The 25,284-nt window shown below is 33.6% G+C and overlaps 3 protein-coding genes and 1 long non-coding RNA gene across 4 annotated transcripts in view; all 4 read right to left on the minus strand.

The window, feature by feature from the left end:
* Positions 1-3,308: 3,308 nt before the first annotated feature.
* Positions 3,309-7,658, minus strand: LOC131941742 (uncharacterized). The gene is made up of 4 exons (XR_009386673.1): positions 7,623-7,658; positions 6,938-6,963; positions 6,118-6,145; positions 3,309-3,462 (listed from the first exon to the last, which is right to left on the minus strand). It is a non-coding gene; the product is annotated as an uncharacterized LOC131941742 (long non-coding RNA).
* A 2,132-nt stretch (positions 7,659-9,790) lies between these two features.
* Positions 9,791-11,668, minus strand: LOC131941734 (uncharacterized). Its single transcript, XM_059301198.1, has 5 exons — positions 11,529-11,668; positions 10,570-10,663; positions 10,193-10,264; positions 9,967-10,050; positions 9,791-9,795 (listed from the first exon to the last, which is right to left on the minus strand). Exons 1-5 carry the CDS (start codon positions 11,586-11,588, stop codon positions 9,791-9,793), a joined length of 315 nt encoding a protein of 104 aa, XP_059157181.1. The 5' UTR covers positions 11,589-11,668.
* A 3,065-nt stretch (positions 11,669-14,733) lies between these two features.
* LOC131941741 (uncharacterized) lies at positions 14,734-20,455 on the minus strand. Its single transcript, XM_059301204.1, has 10 exons — positions 20,337-20,455; positions 19,616-19,709; positions 19,051-19,122; positions 18,714-18,797; positions 18,390-18,473; positions 18,030-18,110; positions 17,377-17,412; positions 16,475-16,500; positions 16,292-16,319; positions 14,734-14,895 (listed from the first exon to the last, which is right to left on the minus strand). The coding sequence occupies exons 1-10, from the start codon at positions 20,394-20,396 to the stop codon at positions 14,828-14,830; spliced, it is 633 nt and encodes a 210-aa protein (XP_059157187.1). The 5' UTR covers positions 20,397-20,455; the 3' UTR covers positions 14,734-14,827.
* A 2,405-nt stretch (positions 20,456-22,860) lies between these two features.
* The window catches only part of LOC131941736 (uncharacterized), a 3,635-nt gene continuing 1,211 nt past the window's right edge, over positions 22,861-25,284 (minus strand). The window contains exons 3-4 of the mRNA XM_059301199.1: positions 25,035-25,190; positions 22,861-24,052 (exon numbers count right to left, since the gene is read on the minus strand). Of these exons, the coding sequence (XP_059157182.1) occupies positions 23,700-24,052; positions 25,035-25,190 (509 nt within the window). The 3' untranslated portion in view covers positions 22,861-23,699. The remainder of the gene's footprint in view (positions 24,053-25,034; positions 25,191-25,284) is intronic.

Here is a 25,284-nt window from a genome sequence, read left to right on the forward strand (position 1 = left end):
ATTGATACACAACTAAAGTGTACAGATGCAGACCTGGAGTGTACAGATACAGACCTGGAGTGTACAGATACAGACATGGAGAGTACAGATACAGACCTGGAGTGTACAGATACTGACATGGAGAGTACAGATACAGACCTGGAGTGTACAGATACAGACATGGAGAGTACAGATACAGACCTGGAGTGTACAGATATAGACCTGTAGTTATTGATACACAACTAAAGTGTACAGATGCAGACCTGGAGTGTACAGATACACCCTGATGTTATTGATACAGACCTGGAGTGTACAGATACAGACCTGGCGTGTACAGATACAGACCTGGAGTGTACAGATACAGACCTGGAGTGTACAGATACAGACCTGTTGTTATTGATACACAACTAAAGTGTACAGATGCAGACCTGGAGTGTACAGATACAGACCTGGAGTGTACAGATACAGACCTGGAGTGTACTGATACAGACTTGGAATGTACAGATACACACCTGTAGTTATTGATACACAACTAAAGTGTACAGATGCAGACCTGGAGTGTACAGATACAGACCTGGAGTGTACAGATACACACCTGTAGTTATTGATACAAACCTGGAGTGTACAGATACAGACCTGGCGTGTACAGATACAGACCTGGAGTGTACAGATACAGACCTGGAGTGTACAGATACAGACCTGTTGTTATTGATACACAACTAAAGTGTACAGATGCAGACCTGGAGTGTACAGATACAGACCTGGAGTGTACAGATACAGACCTGGAGTGTACAGATACAGACCTGGAGTGTACAGATACACCCTGATGTTATTGATACCGACCTGGAGTGTACAGATACAGACCTGGAGTGTACAGATACAGACCTGGAGTGTACAGATACAGACCTGGAGTGTACAGATACACACCTGTAGTTATTGATACACAACTAAAGTGTACAGATACAGACCTGGAGTGTACAGATACACCCTGATGTTATTGATACAGACCTGAAGTGTACAGATACAGACCTGGAGTGTACAGATACAGACCTGGAGTGTACATATAGAGACCTGGAGTGTACAGATACAGACCTGGAGTGTACAGATACAGACCTGGAGTGTACATATAGAGACCTGGAGTGTACAGATACAGACCTGGAGTGTACAGATACAGACCTGGAGTGTACAGATACAGACCTGGAGTGTACAGATACAGACCTGTAGTTATTGATACACAACTAAAGTGTACAGATACAGACCTGGAGTGTACAGATACAGACCTGGAGTGTACAGATACAGACCTGGAGTGTACAGATACAGACCTGGAGTGTACAGATACAGACCTGGAGTGTACATATAGAGACCTGGAGTGTACAGCTACAGACATGGAGTGTAGATGGAGACCTGGAGTCTACAGATACAGAACTGGAGTGTATAGATACAGAACTGGAGTGTACATATAAAGTCCTGTGTATTTGGGGCATTACAGATGGCTTTTTCAAATTTCCAATGGGAAACTCCGTGTCGTAAAGGTGTGAATGCTTGATCTTGAACGACTCTGCAACATGATATACTCTATCTGTGAGTGATGTTCAGTGTTTCTTTCAGACATTTTTCTCTGGAGTGGGGGGGGGGGGGAGGAAGTGGACACACTTTTGGGGAGGAGCGGGGTGTCGTCTAAATATTCCGGGTGTTGAGGGGTGGCGGAAACAGGTAAAAGTGTATATTTTTTATCAACATTCTATTTCGCACTATTCCCCCCCCCCCCCACACCGCCCCCTCCAAAGATGTCTGGAAGATACTCCTTTTTGACTAGACCGTGTGCTGATTCTCGACGCTTTGTGTGTTCCTAGAGTGATAGCCCCAAAAGTAGTTATATTTGGCAACTTCTAAAAGCCTTTACCCTTTCTCTTTTGCCTTAGTGTTACAATGTTTGCCAAACTTGCCATCCTATGCAAATTTTTACGTTCCAGTCCTTTATAAAACACAGATGTCCTTATAATCAAAAGCTTAGAGCACTTAATTATGTCTTTTTGTGGTATCAGCACTATAGAAACCCTATAGGAATCATCGAACTGTGATTAAGTTAAAAGTTGCAATATTGCTTTTAACCATAGAATTATTAAAGGAGGATAACTCATGTTTTTTACACTTTTAACATTTTGCGTTGGTTATGTACCTTTTTTCTAAATATCGCTGAATTCAGCAGCTTATTATTATATAGCTTTTTGCAAATTTGTTTTATTTTAATTTTTTTTAGCAATTCATTCTTAATGAAGTCGACAGCACTTAATACTAAAATATTTTTTTTAAAATCTCAATTAGTAACTTACACTCTTTAGAAGGCAATTATTTCTCCCTTTTTTTCGGACTCGACTCCCTGGCTAGAAATCAACCAGCCGTGACAAAACTATCGCCAGTACTTAATCTTGTTCTCTCCCCTTTTATACATGAATATTATAATCTACAAGCCGGCCCGCGGCATAACATACGCCGCTATTTAGTTGTTTTATTTTCTACTTTTCAGTAATTCATAATTTGTGAATTCGACAGTACCAACGCTGACACTGAAAATATTTCTTTAAAACACTATAAGTAGCTGGTTAAGGACCATAACCCACCCCCCCTTTCCTTCCCCACCCCCCCCCCCCCCCCCCAACGTTTAAAATCGTTTCAAACTAAATTATCTGCCCCTAATAGCCGTCACTAAACCCGACTCCACGAAGGTAAACATAGCGTGAACCACAGCTCACTAAGACCATGTAGGGGTGGGGATGGTAGGGAGCGCGTTTACAGCTTGTTTTCTAGCGTCTCCCAGAAGAGAATTGTATATATAGATAAATTTAATTTTAATTACTAATTTAACGTTTAAAAAAAAACACTTTTGACCCAGCGATCCAGTAGGTAGATGAAGTAGAGTTCATATGTCTCTTGGCTTCGGCATATAAACTTACAGTGTGGTCAGCTACTTTGCCCAAGCCGCCTTTACTTTCCCTAACATTAGGTAGACGTCAATAGAGCTGGGTGGACTTTATGTTCAACTGAGGGGAACCCTGGTTTAAAACGCGAAAGTTTTCGATACGCATTTTAGCGCTCTTCCGCTAAGTCCAAGCCCTCCAAATGTATAATTAGATTAAAGGTTGATACACTTACATTGTTACATTGTTACCAGAGTAAAATGTATACAGGAAGATTGAACTAAATCACTACATTAGAAAAGTGTCAAAATTGCGTCACAAGCTTTGACACAAACCCAAAAACATACAAACAAACAAACAAAAATGCATTATAAACTAAATTAAAGCTTATAATAAAGCCAAAAAGACACATTAAGCAGTTCAATTAATTTTAATTACGCTAGGATTTCAGGTTAAATCCAAAGCAGACATGATGTATTGTCTTTCCGTCTCGAAAGCATTTAACTACATCTCCATTCCAAACAGACACCAAATTTACCCCATCTAGCACAGACCCTGACACATCCTGTAGGGTAAACAAAATAATACATTATCTACCAAAGTTGCAAGTACTTCTTTAACAAAAAAAAATCATAAAAACGTTTTAATAACAAGCTTTTATGAAATAATGTTCTAAAAACTAGAAAATAAATTACACACTACTACTTAAATAACTATAAAAAAGCGTGGGTCACTTTAGAATCTATTGGATACCTTTACTAATATTTAGGAAGAGACCCACGCTTGTCTTTAAAGTTATTTTTAGTAGTATATAATTTATTTTCTACTTCTTAGTGCATCATTACATAAAAGCTTGTTAAAACATTTTTTATAAAAAAAAATTAAAAATACTTTAAAATTTTTAAGTTTACAGTAGAGTTGTGTGACTAAAAACCATTGCACACCTAATGAACATAATAACACTCGTATAATAGTGCGAAATAGTTGGGTATGACAGCCTAATAATTTGGAAACAATTTTAATTTATTCATAAAAATTTAAATTAAGCATCCACTATGTCATATTTAATGTCATGTTGCATTGTCTTTTTGTCTTGACACACGTGCCAACTTTGAATGAAATCGGTCAGTTAGAATTGCCCTAAATTTCACTTTGGCGTTTAGATCTATGACTGACGACAGACTGACGGCATAGAAAGCAATTTAAATAATAGCTTGTAAAAACGTTTTAATTGCAAACCTTGACGTCACAATGCACTAAAGAGGAGAAAAGAAATGATGTTTTTCTTTAAACATATAGGCCCTACTTTATTATTTAAATAAACCGGGAGTGATCTCACCTAAGCTTTCTCGAATATTCTTCTTAACACTACGTGGGATGGCAATTCGAGAAATAGACATGATTTTTAATTAATTTTTAATTACTTAAACTTTTTTACTTTCTCGTATATACGAAGTATAGAGAAAGTCTTGTAATAGTGCAAAAAAAAAAACGAGATTTTTACAAATCTCGACGTTTTACACCTCACTGATACGGAAAAACATAATTTTGCAATCTTGTCCGTATGTATGTAATTCTGTCTGTCTGTCTGTCTGTCTGTCCGTGTGTAAACACGATAACAACTTGAGTACCGTTACTGCTAGGTTGATGAAATTTCATTTATAAGTATTTTTTCAAAATCGTAGATCCGTATCAACTTTTGAGCGATTTCCGATAACCGGAAGTGGTACTTTTCCTACTTTGAATTTTTCAAAAGCCTATAACTTGAGTACTATTTCATATAGATAAATGAAATTTCACATGTAAGTAAAAGATCTAATTCTCTACCTTCTGTTAAATTTTGAGTAATTTCCGTTGACCGGAAGTAGTAATTTACGCTACTTCCGATTTCTCAAAAAACAAATGTAAATTTTTAAAGTACTAATAATATTGCGCACTATTATGCACTTTTTTATTTGGCGTTCACTTGGTGTGCAATTAATTTGTCTACGAGATTTTATTCTATTTTTAAAACTTTAAGTATTTAAAATGGATTAAAAATCGTGTCTATAGCCCGAGTTCCCATCACCTGTTATTTTATATAAGAATATTCGAGAAAGTTTAGGGGAGATCACTCCCGGTTTATTTTAAAATTGAATAGAATTTTGTAGAAAAAAGAAATACGCACTAAGTGAACGGCAAAAATATTTGAATAATAATGCGTAGAATTAGTACTTTATTAATTCTTATTCGTATTTTTGAGAAATCGGAAACAGCGTAAATTACTACTTCCATATCAACGGAAATTACTTACAATTTGAGAAAAGGCAGTGAATTTGATCTTTTTCTTACATCTGAAATGTCATTTATTTCTCTGAAACAGTACTAAAGTTATAAGATTTTGAAAAACTAAAAGTAGAATAAGTTTCACTTCCGGTTGTCGGAAATCGGTAAAAAGTTGATACAGAACTAGAAATTTAATATAATACTTATATATGAGATTTCATCAACCTAGCTGTAACGGTACTCAATTTATCATGTTCACAGACACACACACACAGTCATACGGACAAAATTGCAAAACTTTTTTTTTTCCGACCAAGGGAAAATCACGATTTTTTTTCACGATTACAATACTTCTTCTGTACTTTGTATATGAGAAAGTAAAAATTCTAAAATCACAAATTAGAATTGTGTAAACATAGCTGTCGTTTGCTTTACTTTGGTATAGGATCTACGAGCCGAGTCAACTATTCTTCAAAGAATCAAGATAACAGTCAAGCTACAGCGTCGCCGTTAAATGGAATAGACCAGGAGGTTACGGTCAAGTAACTGAATATGATTTAAATATTGTTTATTAAAGGTAATAAGAAATCAGGGTTCGTCGATTTTGGGTTAGGGGTCGTCCATAAATGTCACACTCGTAGGGGGGAGGGGGGTCCGTATTTTTGTGACGGTGTGTGATGAGGAGGAGGGGGGGGGGGGTTCAGATGGTGCGACGTCACACTTTAGCATTATAAAAATATTTATGGATAACCCCCTAGGGTAAGATATTTGTTTCATGTTATTTATTTTAATTTGTGATTGAGCGGTTCTCGAGTCTAAACACTGCTGACCTGCTATAGACCACTGACACCCACTACAATTTAATGAGTTGTTTTGTTGGTACAACAATTAGACGTCGATACGTAAAAATAAATGAATTGCACAATTTTAGTTAAAAAATTCGTGTAAATCTCACGTTTCTTGGCTTTTCCTGGGATAAATTCCTATAGAAGATAAACAATAAATAACATAATGACAAATTATAAGATCTGTTATAGTAAATTTAATAACCTTACTATTAGCTTTTCTTTTACTCACTTACACGTCCATTCTCAAACGATCAACCGCTATATCACACCACACCAAGAAGTTCTACAATATAAAGATCTGATGCATCTAAAACAGGGGTCTCCAAACTACGGCCCGCGGGCCGGATGCGGCCCGCGAGGTCATTTCATCCGGCCCGCGGCGATCTTTTTGTCCACTGAATAAATGTTGTTAGAGGTGACTGAGGAACTTTGCACAGAAAATTCAAAACAATTTGAAAATGTAGCTTTGGGTGCAAATACCATTGCCGGCCGTGTTGCAGACATTGGTGAAAACATCGTGACTCAAATAGCGAAATATGCAAGCAAGCTTCGCCATTTTTCAATTGCAATGGATGAGTCGCTGGACAGTTGTTCCACCTCAACTTTTTGTGTTCATTAGAGGGGGTATAGAAATTGGCCTCTGCTGCATTGATTTAAATTTTCTGAACCTAAAACGGCAAGAGAGAGAAATCTAGTATCTTAGGGGAGGGGGGTGGACACTTGAAATTTGCAAATATTTCTATATAAATTATATTTCGTGGGGGGGGGGGGGGGTATACGTTCTTCTGGAGGGGGGGGCCCTCCCCATAGATGTCTTGAAGAAACTCTGGCCCCCGAACTGATATTTCATAGTTAATGCGGCCCTCGGACTGAAAAGTTTGGAGACCCCTGATCTAAAAAATGGCTAGATGGCTTAATAACTCTTACCTCCCTTGGTGACGCTGTGGTTTGTCCTATGGAGTTCAAAAGAATGTCGGTAAATTTAATTATCAAATCTCTTATTATTACGAAAAGATAGATAATTGTATGTAGATTGATACGAAAATGTAATTAAAACAAGCCTAGATAAAGTTTACTGTTAATATACATTTCAAGGGAAAAAAATGAATTCATTAAAGGGGTGCTTTTTTAAAAATAGTTTTTCTACTCTCTCACACTTTTGATTTCTAGACTAACAAGAGTTAAACAAGGCTTGTTTTAACTAATGCGGTAGGTTGGAGCTTGAAAAACTTTGAAAACATTCACAATCTCAATAGAAAAAAAGAGGGTTGGGGGGGGGGTTAAACATTCATATAATCATAAAATAGCAAGAATATCTGTCGAAAATAAATTGATAGATGGATGAATATTTCCCAAAACACAACTTCAACTTCAAAAACTAACAACGCACAATTTTAATAAAAATACATAAAACACAAAGGAAAGCAAAATCACACAAATGTTTGCTGTGGGTAACATTTCACAAATTTAATAGGCCTATCTTTAAAAATGTCAAGGGAATCTTGAGGAGGGGCCAAGAACAACCATCTAACAAACACACTTCTTAAAAAGTGTTTTAAAGTTATGCTATCATATGAGCACAAAGAGTAGTAATTATGAAACATAGCATTACCTTCTACTCCATTGTATTGGTACGTGATGAGCGAAGCTTAAGATTAAACGAAAACGTTTTGTTTTAAATATGATTGATAGAAAATTTTAAAATATTTTTTTCAATTAAGTTTTAAGTCGTAAACCAGTTTTGAGTTACGTATGTGTAGAAAAAAACAACAACAGATTCTGACTTACAAATATCCAATACTAGACGCTGAATGGCTCTAGCTGTTTTACTGATGGCAGCCAGGACAACATCAACAGGTTTTCCTTCATCTATATATATATATATATATATATATATATATATATATATATATATATATATATATATATATATATATACTTACCAGCATACTGTGTGCTCCGCCACAGTAAATCATTTTTAAATGTCCCAACTTAGGAACAGAACAAAAATAACACAAAAACAAGAAACAAACTCAAACACAACACAAACACAACTCAAACACAACACAAACACAAGCACAAAAGAAAACACAAACACAACAAAACACAGAAGAAAACACAAACACAATGCAAACAAACACAATGCAAACACAAACGAAAGTAAAACGCAACACACAAACACAAACACAAAAGAAAAAACAAACAAAAATAAAAACACAAATGAAAACACAAACACAACACTCATAACGTATATTAAACTTAAAATCAAACATAAACGCATAGTGCTCGCAGTCTAGCCCGTGGCGCCACATTGCACCCTGCCCGAGCCCCGGCACCTGATTCAGTGAACACAAACACAGCACAATATAAACACAACACAAACACAACACAACACAACTCAAACACAACACAAACACAATACAAATAGAAAAGAAAACACAAACACTACACAAACACATAAAAACACAAACACAAAAGAAAAAACAAACACAACACTATTACAAAAGAAAACACAAACCCAATTCAAACAAACACAATGCAAATACATACAAAAACACAAACGCAACACACAAATACAAAACACAACACCGATATCTTATCACAACTTGAATGCAAACATAAACGCAATCTAGCCAGTGCTACTAAATCGCACCCTGTCCGTACATTTTGCTAATTATATTATTTCAACAATAATTTCCTCTTGGAAATTTAGCATTGACATTTTTTATATTAGCGTGAGTTGAATTTCTTTTTAAATTACATCACTTGGAAAATTACAAACCAGTTTAATTAATTAGTTTTTTTTCGACCCAAGTATTATTAACTTGTATCCACTTGTATAGAAATTTAAACAAAAATAATATTTGACATTGATCCCTTTAATATGTTTTAGCAATGTGCGTGTATTTAATATTTTCTTTACGTTATGCGAAAGAGTAAAAACAGTGGCACCTATAAAATAAATTTAAGTCGTTATATAAACAAACCCTAATCTATTACTTATAATAAGACACTGCGATGCAAATAAAAAGCTCCACATGTGTTATGGTTCCAAAATCTATAGCGATGACGGAATGACTGACTGACACACTACCACCAGCGTTATATTATAGATATATAATATAAATATAGAGACATACAAAGAATGAGAAAGTGTCTCTGAAATATAACATACTTTACCTTTGAGTTCTCTCCCCCTTTTAACTAGACCTTCCCAGAGTGCAAGACCCGCATCCAGAACATTTGACTCGTAGGTTATGCCATCTGAAGAAAGAAAAGGTGGTAATATTAGTGTTCACCTGCGTAGTTATATACACGTACGTGAAATTATAAACGCTTTTCTTTATAGTTATTTAAATAGTAGTGCATAATTTATTTTCTCCTTTTTAGTGCATTATTACATAAAAGCTTGTTAATAAAACGTTTTTATGACATTTTTTTAGTAATTTGTTTTATTTACAATAAAATTGCATGACTAAAAACCATTGCGCACCTATTGAACGTGATGACGCGTGTATAAAAGTGCGGAGTAGTTGGGTACGACTGCCAACTAATTTAGTCAAAAAGTTTATCAATTCATTAAAAATTAATTAGAAAACCAATTAAGTAAAGTTTAATATCATGTTGCATTGTCTTCATGTCTTGATCCATGTGCCAACTTTGAACCGAATCTTTCAGTTAGAAGAGCCCGTAATTTCGCTCGGGCGTTTCGATCTAGACAAACAGACAAAATGACGACAGAGGAAACTAGTTAAATAAAAGCTGGTTAAAAACAAACAATTACGCTGTAAAGTGAAAATTACCACTTAATGTAAGAGGAAATTTGAGGGCCTTTTAAAATCGCCCCTCGAACTGCAGCCCTCATAGTACAGAATACAACAAATATTATTATCTACCCTACAACTACTTACTCATAGTATCCAATGCAATGAAAGATTAATAGAAAAAAAATTCACCGTCAAAAAGATCAGACACAGGGGTAACGCCATTGATTTTTGAGGAAACGTCTGATATTATTTGATCAACTTCTTCACTTGATACTAAAATGAATTAATACAATTATCCAAATTATGTGGCAGTCATCGTAAAACAAGATAGAATGAAAACAACATTGTACACAATGGTAAACAGTGGTAAACAATCAGAAGGGATAAAGATGGAACATATGTTGTGGGAACGTACCGTCATCTCGTATACTGTCTGCCAATGATGCAATCTTTTTTGCTGCTACGGCAAGATCAACTCCTATAATTCCTGTATATATATATATAAATACATACATTTAAATTATATAAAATTATATATATATATATATATATATATATATATATATATATATATATATATATATATATATATATATATATATATATACACGTTTTGTAGTTGCTTTTGCATTCAACGTTAAAAGTTTACTATTTTGCTTTGTGATTTTGAAACTTAATTGAACAAAATCATGTTTGTAAAGTGTGCTGCACTAGTATTGCTGATGTTTGGTAGTTCTAACGCTGACAGAGCGCGCTAGTCATTGTCGTGTGTTAAAAAATCAATATACAAACCGTCGGATGTAATGTTGAGCACGTTTTCCAACTGAAAAAATAAATCGTTGACTGCATCGTTATCGTCAGGAACATTACGGTCCTTGAATCTCTCCTGTAGATTCATTGTGCATGTTTAAGTTTAAAATGAAACAAAATTAAAATCGTGTGTTTTTAAATACTTGTATGTGATAGACATAAAACAAAGCAAAATCAAGTCAGTGGGACTTAATTCATATTATCAGGTTATAGCACAAGATATATAAGCCTGAAGAAACAGAGATCCGTTTCAATGACCTAGGCTGATAAATGTGTCAGGTACCGCCAGGGCTGCGTGGAATTAGAGACATCTTTAGAAATCGAGTCCGGGATTCGAACGCAAGACAACAGTGTACAATAACGGACTTTATTACGCTTGCAAATCATTTTTGTTCTTCTAAAAGAGGTAAGTGGTACTTATAGGTACATAGTGAATTGGTGTGAGCATCCGGAAAACTAAAATCAGAAAATAAAACATTGAATAAAACTATTTTTAAAAGTTTATAATAACACGCTTTTATATGTGGACTAAAATAAAATAAAATAAAAGTAGGAATCAAATGAAATCTTGTTAAAACGAAAATGGTAAAATAGTATTAACATCAACTCAATATTATCTAATAAATAACAGCATCGTTTAAACCCTTAAAAATCAACTATAACTAATCTTTCAACATCTAGTTTATGCCTATGTAATCGGTAACAAATTTATTACTGATAATTAGAGAACTACTTGTGAGAAGCAAAGTGTAAAAAACAGATAACGTCGCATAGCTATGGTAGGAGGTAATAGCTTTAGTCCACACAATACAACAATGTTTTACCCCCCCCCCCCCCCTCGCCCACCTTACCGTCTTCTTTTTGTATAAAATTAATAAAGTTATTAGTTTAAAAACTTAAGAGCTAAAACTATTCTTTGAACATATACTTTTGTAACTCACCAGTTTTGCTTGCGAAAGAGACGCACCAAGGAAGCAGAGAGCTAGAACAACAAACTTCATCTTGGGGCTGTAGCTGATGATGTCTTGTTTAGAGAGGTTTGAGTACTGTATCACGGTAGATGTACTTCTATTCGTGAAAATATCAGAGTATATATCGGCCAAAGGTGTTGGCTGCAATTAAAATTGGGTTGTTTGCTTGGTCAAGGAAGAGATGGAAAACTGAAATAAGAAGCCATGCTTGCAGGGTCGGATCTACCAGGCCCCCTAGATCCCACAGCACGCAAGGGGGGGGGGACAGAGGGCGGCTAGCTATTTAGTAGACTCACATCTGAGCATAAATAAAAATAAACTTCAACATAGAATCAATTTCAAAATGTAACTTTCCCCCCATTTCATCATTGATATTTATTTGTTGAGATATCTTTATTATACAGTCAATGATCCACTGTTGACAAATATTCACACTGCTTCTTGCTGCCTTTCAATAAACGAACGGGAGCCATTACGTCGAGAGCCACAAAATTAGCGTAAGTGTGGCTGTTCTTTAAGCAAAGACTCCTGATTATGTCGATTCGAATTATAATGTTCTTTTATCGCTCTATCACGGCCTGTTTTGACACAGCTTGGAGTTTTGTTTACATTCATACTTTCCAAAAAAAAAAAAAACTGAACGCAAGTACTAATATAGAACAGCGTCAAATAAAATTAACCAAAAAACTTAAACGATTTAGCTAATTTAAAATCCAGATAAATTAATTATTTTTAATAATAAGCATTTAATCTTTCACTCTTCTCTGTACCCCTCTCTCTCTATAGGCATATATATATATATATATATATATATATATATATATATATATATATATATATATATATATATATATATATATATATATAAAGAGAGAGGGAAAACAAATTATTGTATCTAATGCCGCCACTGCATACACGTGTAACTTGTTTTTCTTTTCAGCGTACCGTTAGAGAAAGCTGTTCATGACAGGTGGTGAGAAACAATTAAATGGGAAGTGACTGTGCATGATACTTCTCCGTCAAAATGTGAAAGCTAATCTCACGAGTTGTTAATACAACAGGCTGTCGTGTGGCGACATGGCGGTGACGCTGCACTGTATGCACAATAACAAATATATTTTGATGACTTTTGAATCGTTTATGTACTTTTAAAATTTGATTGAATTTCAGTTTAGGAAAACGTATTTAATATTAGTTGAGGTTAGGCTATGTTAGGTTCAAGGTTTAAATTGTGCTTACTTCTTATTTCTCTTGCGTAACTTGTTTTGTATACATTGCCGTAACCGACTCAGGCGATGCTCAAAATCCAGAGTATTTATCCTATTCTGTCCTTCAGTAAACAAACTCGCGGGTTTGCCACAGGTCTTCGTTTCCTTCTTCCGGCACATAAATTGGCTTAAATGATGGTCAGTTTTTAGGGATGGCATAAGGTATGGAGCCTTTGTACAGAACCAGTGACTAGATTGTTAGCAAGCACACAGTACTGCTAGGGGACGGCGTGGCTGAAGCGGTTTGAGCGCTAACCCGAAAGTCTTGAGTTTACGTCAGTAGAACAGAGTCCATCCACAAACTTAGTTATGCAATTTTTTTTTGTCCATATATTTAATTGTATGTGTGTTTGTGTATGAGTGTGTATCTATGTGTGTTTCTGTGTATTTAAACACAATTACTTTGAGTACCATTACAGCTAGGTTGATGAAATTTCATATACGAGCCGGCCCGCGGCATAACATACGCCGCTATTTAGTTGTTTCTAATTTTCAATAATTCATAATTTGTGAATTCGACAGTACCAACGCTGACACTGAAAATATTTCTTTAAAACACTATAAGTAGCTCGTTAAGGACCATAACCCCCCCCCCCTTCCTTCCCCCCCCCCTACGTTTAAAATCGTTGGCTCTGCTTGTAAACATTTAGAGTGAACACAGCTCACTAAAACCATGTAGGGGTGGGGAGGTAGGGAGAGCGTTTGCAGCTTGTTTTCTAACGGCTCGAAGAAGAGAATTATATATATAGATAAGTAGATAAATGTATAGATAAAAGTGATGTTGTGTGTGTGGTATGGTGAAAATATGTATTGGCTTGAATAGCGTGATGCCCCTACATAACGAATTTCCGCAACTTCATTTTTAACAGAAAAAATTAACAACCGTTTCATACTCTACATCTAGCAAATAACACTTACAGAGCTAATTTATTAAGGGTCGTATGATAACATTGGTGCAGCAATTAATCCTTTTTTAAAATTTCATAATGTGCTGGTATTTTTAGCCGCTTTTAGCGGTGTCTTGCAGGCTGGAATTAGGAAGTTTTTTTTTTCTTGTTTTACGATTATTGACTGCACTTTTAAATAATCAAATATCTTATGGCACTAAAATTGTAAAATTATTTTCATATTTTTATATCACTTAAAGTATGTTCTATTGCGATATAATTATTAGATCAACCTATGTATTTATTAAGAAAGGGGCCGGGTAACGCATGTTACTTACTTTAAAAATATCTCACTTTGGTTGTCTAACGTAAATCACAAGAACACAAGTTTTATCATTTCTTTTAACGCTAAAAATAGTTCTTCAGTTCTGAACGCCGAAACACTCTCATGTATCAGGTGACGACATGTATTTAATGACGTGTCCGAATTGCCATTGCACGACATTAGCTTCGACGGAGTCAGGAACAACTGACACACACGACAGATTTTCTTTAGTTTTCTAATTTTCGGTAAATCCCAGAGCTTATTATAAAGCTTTTTGTTTCCTTGTCTTAATTACCTTTAAAAAAATAATTCATTCTTAATAAAGTCGACAGCCCTTACGGCTAAAGATACTTTTTTTTAAAAAAACTCGACCAGTAGCCAGAGGCGTAGCGACCCTTCCTAGCGCCCGGGGACAAACTTTCAATTTGGTGCCTCCCCCCCCCCTTCCCCGGGGACAAACTTTCAATTTTGCGACTTCCCCATATATTTTTAATGTGCAATTTGATAAAAAAAATATGTTAATATTGCCTTGTCACTTGAGACAAATATCTCAGGGAAGATTAAACTAAATCTTATGATTAGAAACAAGTCGAAATTCCGCCACAAGAAACCCCAAAACAGGCAAACCAAAAACAAACGAACGAACAAACAGACATTGAAAACTAAATAAAAGATTATAATAAAGAAAATAAAGACAAATCAAGAAAGTTCAATATTTTTAAACACGTTAGGATTTCTGACTAACTCCAAAAGCAGGCACGATGAATTGTTTTTCCGTCTTGAAAGCATTTACCCACACAAACTCCATCTTGCACAGACACCCACCCTCAGCCATATAATACAGAACCTGATACATCCTGTAGCAGAAAAAGGCGAAAAATTTAATATTCTAAGTTGCAAGTACTTCTTTATAAACTCAACGTAATAAGAATTGTAAAACAATTATGCGGGTATATGCTCTTTTTCCTTTTTTACAACTTCAGATCTAAAGCGTTTTAAATACTTTTATCATGTTTGGTATATGAAAGTAAGTATTAAAAAGCAAACAAAAATGCGTTTAAATCAATTTTGGTTGTCACAAACCCGGTACTTTAAAAAACGCTAAGGCTTTTTTATTGATGCATTTATAGAAATTAAATTTATTTTAAACGGCTTATATTTCATTATATATTAAAACTTTTTGCAAGAACTACTAGTCGGAATTTTACAAGGAACGAAAAATCGAACCTTTTTAGTATGCCAACGTTTCAAAATTCGCATATTAGTTACCATAAACCTTTTTTTTTCTATGAAAGCCATCACAATTCCCACGTAACAAAAGTTGTATTTTTGCATGAAAAAAAAGTAACTGAAAATATGATGTGCATTTTTAATAAATAAAAAAGTAGTAGCCTTTTTAGTGTTAAAAAACGGCAAAAAACAACGAAAAGAAGGTCACGAAAATACAGTAACTGTGTAATATGTAAAATCGATTGTAAGATTTGGGTGTTTCCGTGATTATTGAAAATACGATTATCAAATACATGAGCATAATGATAATACTAGAATGTACTAAGTATCCAAAAGTGCAAGAAACCCATCATGACGAAAAATCATGATTTTGGTGATTTTTTTTCAATGAGCATATCTCCTTTAATAGCTTTACATATAAACAAGTAATTATAATGATTGTTTTTCAAAATTAATAACTGTTTGTCGAGGCGTTGTTTAAGTATGTAAAAAACTGTTTTTTTTATCGCTCATATCGGCTTTTGATCAACAATTAATAAAATTCACTGCAACACGTCATAGCTAATCAGAGGCGTAGCGACGGGAGAGGGGGGGGGGGTCCCCGGGCGCCAAAATAAGCTCATTTTAGCTGCTATTTTTGGAATTATAAATATAAAAAATATATGGGGGGGGGCGCTAAATTGAAAGTTTGTTTCCGGGCGCCAGGAGCGGTCGCTACGCCTCTGGGGCTAATGTTGAACACGATAAGTCAAAACCGTGGATTCATTTTAAAAATGTAATTTAAACATTGTGTTGATACTGGTAACAGTAGCTGGGTGTAGCTAATTTAGCGTTAAAGTAAGTAATTTTTATCAATGCATTTATTACTTATGTAGGATTGAAGGTTTTTCGGACGTACACTTTAGCGGACCCTTAAGGTTAACGTAAAGTCGAAATAGCTTTTACACCGATAGGCCTATAGCATTTAGATTTCTATACTTAATTAATTGCAAGAATTTGGATATAGTTAAATGTCACTCTCACGTTTTTTGGGAGCTCCTGTGACAGTTTCCTGCAAAAGATAAAAATAAAACATACAAAGATAAATTTTCGTTATATATTTATAACGTAGTAAATGTAATTTAACAATGTTATTGTTTGCACTGTTAGCTCTACTAAACATCGACACAACGAATATTATAAAATAGTGTTAGTTTTTAGTCTTACCTCAGTTGGTGATTCAGTTGTTAGCCCTGTGGAATTAGACAGAATATCACTCAACTATTATTGTTTTTTTTTTTAAATAATTCATCATTTTTTTCCTTTTGTTTCCAAGACACATGGGGCAGATGAAGAAGATCGAATCTGTTTCAATTACCTCAGTATACGAGGGGATAGTGTGTTTAAATCTATGGCTAGCGGCATTTGTTTCCCTAACATGAGTCTGGTACCCATCAGAGCTGGGTGGACTAAGAGATGATCTACGAATTCGCACCCGGGATCCGAATGAACTAGAAAACTTTTGGGTTGGCGTATTAAAAATATTTAGCAGCAATAATCACTATCTTTGTGTTTTAAAATAGTACATAACTAGAAACATATTTATATATTATAGCTTAATTAAGCTATTCTACATTATTATTATATTTAAAATATCTTTATTATCTTTAAAATATTTTCAGGAGTTCTTAAATTGGATTTAACAGTTCGGGGTAACGCATCTGGAAAAACTGTGAACATATAATACACAACACTAGTCAAGCGTTGAATGCGGCCAGTACAAATTAAATAAACATTAAAACATGTGTATACCGTCGTTTAGATAATTTGCCAATTATACATTCATTATTCTTTTAAGTATCCCCAATACACAACTTAAATCGAAATTAGACAAAACAAAATTTTAACTAAAACAAAAATAGAAAACATAGCTTCAATAAAAACATATAGAACGAAAATCTAGATTTTGCAAGAACTTGGTAAAATAGGAAAGCTTTAAGGGTACCACAGTGGGGTGTGATTTAGGCTGACGGTACTACATTTAAAAATACATTGTCTACTGGGGTTTTGAAACTGTTGTAACCCACTGGCATATGAAGGAATAACTATGAAACAAGCAAAATTTTTACCTTCAGAGCTATTTTCTTGGTAGGTGATACGCTCAGCTGAAGAGAAAATAGAGAAGCAGAGGTTTGCTATGATAATGTTTATTAAGTTTTATAATATTTATCATTTCATGTCCAAATATCTCGTTTAATAATTGTAAATATAATGAAAAACTAGTAGGTAAGTAGGTTAATTTTTAACGTTTGCCTGAAACAAACGCTGTTTGCTTATTTATATATAGAAGATTTTTTCAAGGATGATTTTTCGAATCGATAAAAGCCAATTTTCAAAGAAGACAAACCATTAGAAAAAATGTCGTTTTGTTTGCTTGTTGTCCAAGGAAATGTGTAATGTTAAACATTATAATTTATTTTTTTAAATAATTCGCTTTTGATCTTGTCCCAGTGGAAACAAAATGGCGAAAGCGAAATATTTATCGGTTATATTGTCTAATGGTTACACTTTATTATCAAAGTTTTTTCAGATTTTTTTTGGGCATATTTGCGCTTTTATACATTGTGGCTTTTGTCCATTCCGAAAACTCACTTATAGCAGTAATCCTATTGAGAAAACAGGCTTCAGTGCTAAATATTCGGAGCAAGTATATTTCAGGCATTTGTCGTCGACATCTTTAATTAATGTGTGAGAAAAAAAAACAGAATAGATTCTGACTTACCAATGTCCTCTACTAGAGGGTGAATAGCTCCAGCTGTTTTACTAATGGCAGCCAGAACAGCATCTACAGGTTTACCTTCACCTGAAGACAACAATTATATGTATATGTATCTATACATACATAAATACATACACGCACATATTGGATTATATATAAATATATATATATATATATATATATATATATATATATATATATATATATATATATATATATATATATATATATATATATATATATATATATATATATATATATATATACGTTTATACAAATATACATGTACAAATAATAAAATATTAGAGAAAGAGTATGGAAGAAGAGTCAATACAAATTAAGCAGAAATAAAATATATTTCACCTTTGAGTTCTCTTCCCCTTTTCACTAGACCGTCCCAGAGTGCTAGCGCCGCTTGCAGAACACGTGACTCGTAGGTTAAGTCGTCTGATGAAAGTAAAAGTAGAAATTTTAACACGTGACTCGTAGGTTATGTCGGTTATGTAAAACGGTAAATAAATAAGTTCAACGATCGTATTATAAACCAATTAAAAATTCATTAAAAACTCATTAAAAAAACTCATTAAAAATTTTGTTATCAGAAATTAGACATGCATCATATTTTTTACATGAACTCGTACTATATAGTATTCACTAAATCCATTACGAAAATAAAACAGTTATTACCATCAAAAAGCGCGGATACAGCCGAAACTCCATTGAATGATGCGGATACTTCTGATATAATTTTATCAACGTCTTCACTCGAGACTGCAGAAATAAAACAAATTACTTAATTATATGATTTTTAAAATTTATCTAATAGTTTTTCATGATGTGTTTTTTAAATATTATTTTATTATGTTTGTAATTTAAAATACTTTTTAAAAGGATAACATTTTGTAAAATGCTAAAGCGCACTTAACCATGTATTAAAGGTGAAAACATAAAACTAACTAGAGCGAAACTAAACGGATCAAAGCTAAATAGATCAACATTAACTGGAAAAATAGCTGTAACGTACCGTCTTCTTTTATACTGTCTGCCATTGATGCAATTTCTTTAGCTGCATCAGCAAGATCAACTCCTACAATTCCTGTTTATATTACATTGATATATATATATATATATATATATATATATATATATATATATATATATATATATATATATATATATATATATATATATATATATATATATATATATATATATATATATATGTAGGGCCTATATATATATATATATATATATGTAGGGCCTATATATATATATATATATATATATATATATATATATATATATATATATATTTATATATATATATATGCCTATCTATCTATATATATATATATATATAGTATGATAATGGGTCGTTATTTTTCTGGTTGCATTTCTTATTGCTGCATTGCTTATTTCTAAATTAAACTAAGAACTTTAAATATAAAACTTTAAAATTCCTATGGAAAAAGTTAAATTAAAAAAATAATGTTGAAAATATGTTGAAAATATGAAGCTTACGTATGATAGTTCAGATAATCAGACCTGTGTAAAAATGACATTGATGTGTTAACAAACAGTTTACATACCGCCGGATGTTGTATTAAGGACGTCTTCCACACGAGCAAAGACGTTGCTCGCCCCATCTGTGTCGTCACGTCCGATTCGTACCTTAGCTTTGAACTGTCGAGCAAAATTTCGATCACTTTTAACTGACCAATTCGTTTCACACTTAACACATTGGTCAAGACCAGATGCCAATTTAATTTGACTTAATTCGATGTCTAATTAATTGTTTATGAATACATTAACATTTCCTATAAAATTACTATTTCCCGCTCTATTATACTCGCATTTTTCATGTTCATTTTGAGCGCATAAGTTTTACAGTCAACTCTATTGTATTACAACTTTTAAAACGCTCTACCGCTAGGCCACGCCATCCTACCGGACTTCAGTACTTAAATAACTTTTTTTTCGTAATGATCATCTACAAAAATTGTGTTATAATCTAAATTTTAATCTTCTAATCCATTTTCTGGCATATACACATCAATTACTGGTACCATTATTACCGTTTGTGATAAACAAAAAACGATCGGAAGATGTCAACAACGGTACTTAATTGTGACAATATATCCAATCTACCCAATACTTGAAAATGATAAGACAACCCTTAATATCTATTTATTGTGTATGATTTTCATGCCTTTAGAAAATCAAGAACTAAATATTGTAATCTAAAATAATTTGTATACATTGAAAAACAATGAGTTAAAACTATTGATCTAGTATAATTTTATAACTCACCCATTGTGCTTGTGAAAGCGACACACACAGGAAGCAGAGCACGAGAACTACGAACTTCATCTTGGTGCTGTGGGTTTAGATGTTCTGACGAGAGCGCTTGTCGTTCGGTATCACTGTAGACGTACAACTAAGTTTGGAAATATCATAGTTTATATAGGCCTACGGTGTTGGATGCCATTATATTTCAATAGTTTGTTTAGTCAAGTATGGAGTGAGGAACTGAGATTTCAACCATAAACGTGTAACATGTGTATGTGTATCGTGACCTTAGACAGAGGGTTTTATGGAAGGCGATTACAGAGACAATAAAAAGAGAAGGGAGTGTGTGTGACATCTCTATTTGAGATGTGAACGTTTATCTATCGCGTTGTAAATGGAACATGTTGTCGTGAGGCATTACTGCAATGACTTAACAATACATTAAACATGTTTTTAGGACTACTTAAACTTATATTTAGTTTTCAAGTTTTGCCTTTATTTTTATTTAGAAATAAAAAAGTTCTTAGTAAAGGGTACATAAGGATCAAAGTTTAACATGGGGGGGGGGGGGAACTCTTGCCCTCTCTTTCTTATACTTACCTAAGCAACGCATTAGGTTTGGTACCAACATCAGTTGCAGAAGCTGGTCAAAAGAAACCAGCGCTGTTAATGTTAATCCTGTCGTCCTAATGGGCTTCAGAAATGTAAGTGCCATTGCCCTTATGCCTTTTATGATGTTGCGAGTATTTTCTTTGCTTCTTAAAGGCCATGTAACACGTAATAACAGTTACATGTCGCCATTTTGTTCTAATTTCAATTCCAACTCTTCACGACTGTAATCTGTTAAGATACAATTTATTTAGGATAAAACGTGGTAGTTTGATAACGTTATAGTTATTTTACGTTTACATATAAGATGTAGTGCTGTCAGCAATATATCATTATTGAGTGAAGTGCCCCATGATTTCCTCAAGGTGATTTGAGAGCAAGTTAAATCTGGACTATAGATTGATAAATGATCGATTATTTTAGGTGTAGCAGAAGAAGACATACTGAACAGTATGAGACAATATACGCAATTTAGCAAGTAACAGTCAGTGCTACTGGATAAGTGGCTATTGGAGTAGTAGTTTAGAGACGCATGGGTAATAGGTAAACATTGTTAGACCAGATAAGGCAATCGATAATGAAGAATATCTCGAGTTCAGAACTCGGACCCTAGTCCATATGACGTCGTTGGGTCCAAGTAGCTCATATTATGAGTCATAGACTGAGGTTAAAGAAAGTAATGGTGCAAAATAAATACACAATTTAAGCCGACAAGTTTTTAAAAAAGGGAAGCGATCTAGAAAAAAGATCAAATTAAATATTAACAGTTAACTCCCTTTAATATTTAAATATAACAACGGATATATGTCCATTTTTGTTGCATTCGTAATCATATTATTCTACTGTATTACAGAATATATTTTTTGTTATTTAAATAGGAGGCCGCTATAATATTATACACTGTATATTGGTTTAGTATTCATATTATTTTTATATCTTTGTTATTTTTTAGTATGTCTTTTTAAAATTAAAATAAATTATGATAGGTCTAAGTATTTGTTTTTACAATTTTAAAAATAGTATTATAAAAATAACTTTATGGACATCTCTATTTAACTATTTAAATACAACATCACATAATTGGTTTGAACATTTGCCATAATCTTTCACTTTTATTTTTTAAAATTTTGCAAAACTACTATCATGGTGCAACAAAGAATTTTCTTTTTTGGTCGAGCTTTGGGCCCCATAACAGACTGGGCAGTTGTCCCCCCCCCCCCCCTCCCTTGCATTGTCGGGCCTGACCTGTATATAACATTTTAGCGCGACACATTTTGTTTTAAAAGGGAGAACAATCTTGATAATATAATCGATTAAAATGTTTGGAATTACCTCCCTTAGACATTAAAAATATACATTAAGTAATTACAGTTGCAGTCTACAAAGATACTGGTTTTCTATTTAATTCGAATAATAATTGTATTATAGGTTGTTGTTTTCGTTAATTTCTCACGGTATATTTTAATCCAGTATACGATTATCTCCCCAGATAAAGAGAAACAAAGCATTAACACGGCTATGTTTAGAAAAGTATCATCTCCTTTAGGTCATCATTTTTCTGCTTGAAGGGGAAACTATTGTGTTTTTACAAGTCCAATGATTGTGGGTCATGGAAACGATCGTCTGTGAATAGGTAGGTACCAGTAACATTTGAGTATATTAACTCCACTAGGCAAGTTGGTATTCATTGATTTATCAATGTATCATTCACTGGCAGTGCTTAAATTTATCTAAAGTAGTTGAAGGATTCTTGCCCCCCCCCCCCCTCTACCCCATAAAAATCAAATCATCATGCGTTATTTACTCACCAACAACACTCCCTCCTCTCTTTTTGTAGGTCCAAGAAACATTTTAGACACATTTACAAATGTTTAACAAAAACACAACCAAAGTTTAAAATTGATTTAAATCAGCAAAGTTTGTTTTTATTTTTAAAACATCATGTAAATAGCAACTTACAAATTAATACTTTTAGGTCAAAAAGACCACACAAAAAAATCAACAATAAAAAAAAATAACAGTCAATAATCAATTTAAAATAACTAGATTTTAAATATTCTAAAATAATAAATTGTAAAAAAAATAATCTTAAAGTACATAATAATAAGTAAAAATTGAAATAAATACAATATTAATATATTTACAGCTAGCATTGCGATTCTAGAAGGATATTTACATGACAATGTCAGGTTATTGTTCCCAAATGAAGAACACACAGTTGTAAATGATTGAAACAATGTTCAAAACCAATATATTTCCTTATGGTGAAATATACTATAATTAACGTAAATTTGCTACAGTAAGGTAGAGTTCACCTGTTTCTGCGATCATGGTATACTAAGAGATAATTTGGCCAGTACTATGACCAGGTTTACATTCCGTAGCTTTTGCCAGGTACCCATCACGAGCTGGATGGACTCAGAGACTCAGATTGGATTCAAACACGAGACTTTCGGGTTAGTAGTCGAGCGCTCTACCGTTAGACCACGCCATACCAGTAAACATGTTGAAGTAAGTGATCACAATGACAATATTCAAAAAGAAATATTCAAGAAATTTCAGCAACAAAGGTTGCAATATTGGGTCATATGTAACAATGAAATATGACATTTGGCAGTAAATGACAGTAGCATGAAAGCTAGGCACGTTTTATCAATATACATATAAATAAAAGTTGTCTTGGTTCTACGTATGTTAAAATAAAGCTGTTAAGTATTGATCAGTAAATGTCAACAATGATAACAAATGACATGTCATTGAATGTCAGCGAAATGATCAGCTATGCACAGCTACTGTGAACTCTTTGGGCTCTACTTTAGACTCGTCTTTAGGCTCAGCCTTAGGCTCAGCGTTAGGCTCAGCGTTAGGCTCAGCGTTAGGCTCAGCGTTAGGCCCATCGGCAGGTGCCTCAGGTGAGGTGGCAGATTTCTTGGACTCCACCTCCTTCAGCAGGTGGGAGATGGTGAACCCCATGGCCAACCCGCTGAGCAGGACGGCGATGAACGCCAACCCGACGCAGTAAGAGACGGACAGGTTAACCACCAACCGGTCCCAGAGTTTAATCGATCGGGCGGCGTCCGTGGCTCCGATAGCCGAGTAAATGCAAGCACCAACAAACTCTGCAATCACTGGATCAAAGCAAATAAAAACGTCATGTAAGTTAAATTCATCAATAAAAAAATATATAAAATTTAGACTTCCAATTACACAAACTCTGCAATCACTGGATCAAAGCAAATAAAAACGTTATTTAAGTTTTATTCATACATCAAAAAAATATAAAATTGGATCAAGTCATATAAAAGTTATGTTTATGATTCCCAACATTTAAAATTTCGACTTTCAATTAACCAACTCTGCAATCACTTGATCAAAACAAATAAAACGTCATTTAAATTGAGTTTATCAATTAATAAACATTTAAAAATTTGACTTCTAATTAACAAATCCTCAAATTACTAGATCAACCCCAATAAGAAAAAAGAATCTAAACTTTCGAGTTTTAATTAACAATTTCTGCAGTAACTGGATAAAAAAAAAGAAAACGTTTGTTATTTATATCGATCACAAAATCTGAATAAATCGACTTTTAATCAACAAATCCTCCAGTTATTTGACCAGTTATTTGATCAAATTTAAAAAAAAAAGTCATTTAAGTTATCTTAATGTATCAAAAATAGAACAAAATCTAAAAAGTCGACTTTAATTAACAAAGCTAACTTGAATAACTAAAAAAGGAAATTCAATTCAAACTTCGACTGACTTATAAAAGGACCACACTTTACTATTCATAAAAAATATTTGTAAAAATAGGAAATTGCATTTTATTTATCTTCCAAAACTATTTAAAAAAATTTAATTGGTTTTATTATTATAGGAAAAAATTCATCTATTTTTTATTTAACTCTTAACAACAATTAAAATTAAAACAAATAATTTAATTTTTTTAACGCGAAAAAATAATGTTTTTTTTTTTTGTAAGGAGACATAAATACAGGTAATTAGGTTTTCTAAAAAAATAATTTAAAAAAAAAACAGGTTAAATCAAGGGTACTGTAATATTTCAGTATTTCTTTTTTAATATAGCATAAACGCTGACATGTGACTCACCTCCAAAGAAGTAAAACAGAATCATAAATCCTAGGAATACAATGTTGCCGTCGCCGTGTCTAATGAGTTTGTAGAGGTAGACCGTGAGTGCCAGGAAACTGACCAATGCGCAGGTCAGGCCGGTGATCAGGAAACACTTGGCCACATAGATGCCCGCTGTGGGTGGATAGGTTATAGTGTAGGGAGGTTTACACCACATGCACATATACTGAGACACACGTAAAATTGTATTCATAAACTAAAGAGACAA

Source organism: Physella acuta, unplaced genomic scaffold, assembly GCF_028476545.2.
Source record: "Physella acuta isolate Inbredline_101_S28 unplaced genomic scaffold, ASM2847654v3 ptg000371l, whole genome shotgun sequence".
Lineage (NCBI taxonomy): Eukaryota > Metazoa > Mollusca > Gastropoda > Physidae > Physella > Physella acuta.

Bases quoted from the DNA above. Each gene is read 5' to 3' on its own strand.
- LOC131941734 (XM_059301198.1), bottom strand. From the start codon at position 11,588: ATGAAGTTTGTTGTTCTAGCTCTCTGCTTCCTTGGTGCGTCTCTTTCG. The intron at 10,265-10,569 runs GTTTGTATATTG...ATATATATACAG, and splicing joins GCTCAACATTACATCCGACG to GAATTATAGGAGTTGATCTT. The intron at 10,051-10,192 runs GTACGTTCCCAC...AATTCATTTTAG, and splicing joins AGACAGTATACGAGATGACG to TATCAAGTGAAGAAGTTGAT.
- LOC131941741 (XM_059301204.1), bottom strand. From the start codon at position 20,396: ATGAAGTTCGTAGTTCTCGTGCTCTGCTTCCTGTGTGTGTCGCTTTCA. The intron at 18,798-19,050 runs GTACGTTACAGC...TTATTTCTGCAG, and splicing joins AGACAGTATAAAAGAAGACG to TCTCGAGTGAAGACGTTGAT. The intron at 17,413-18,029 runs GTAAGTCAGAAT...TTTTCTCTTCAG, and splicing joins CCCTCTAGTAGAGGACATTG to CTGAGCGTATCACCTACCAA.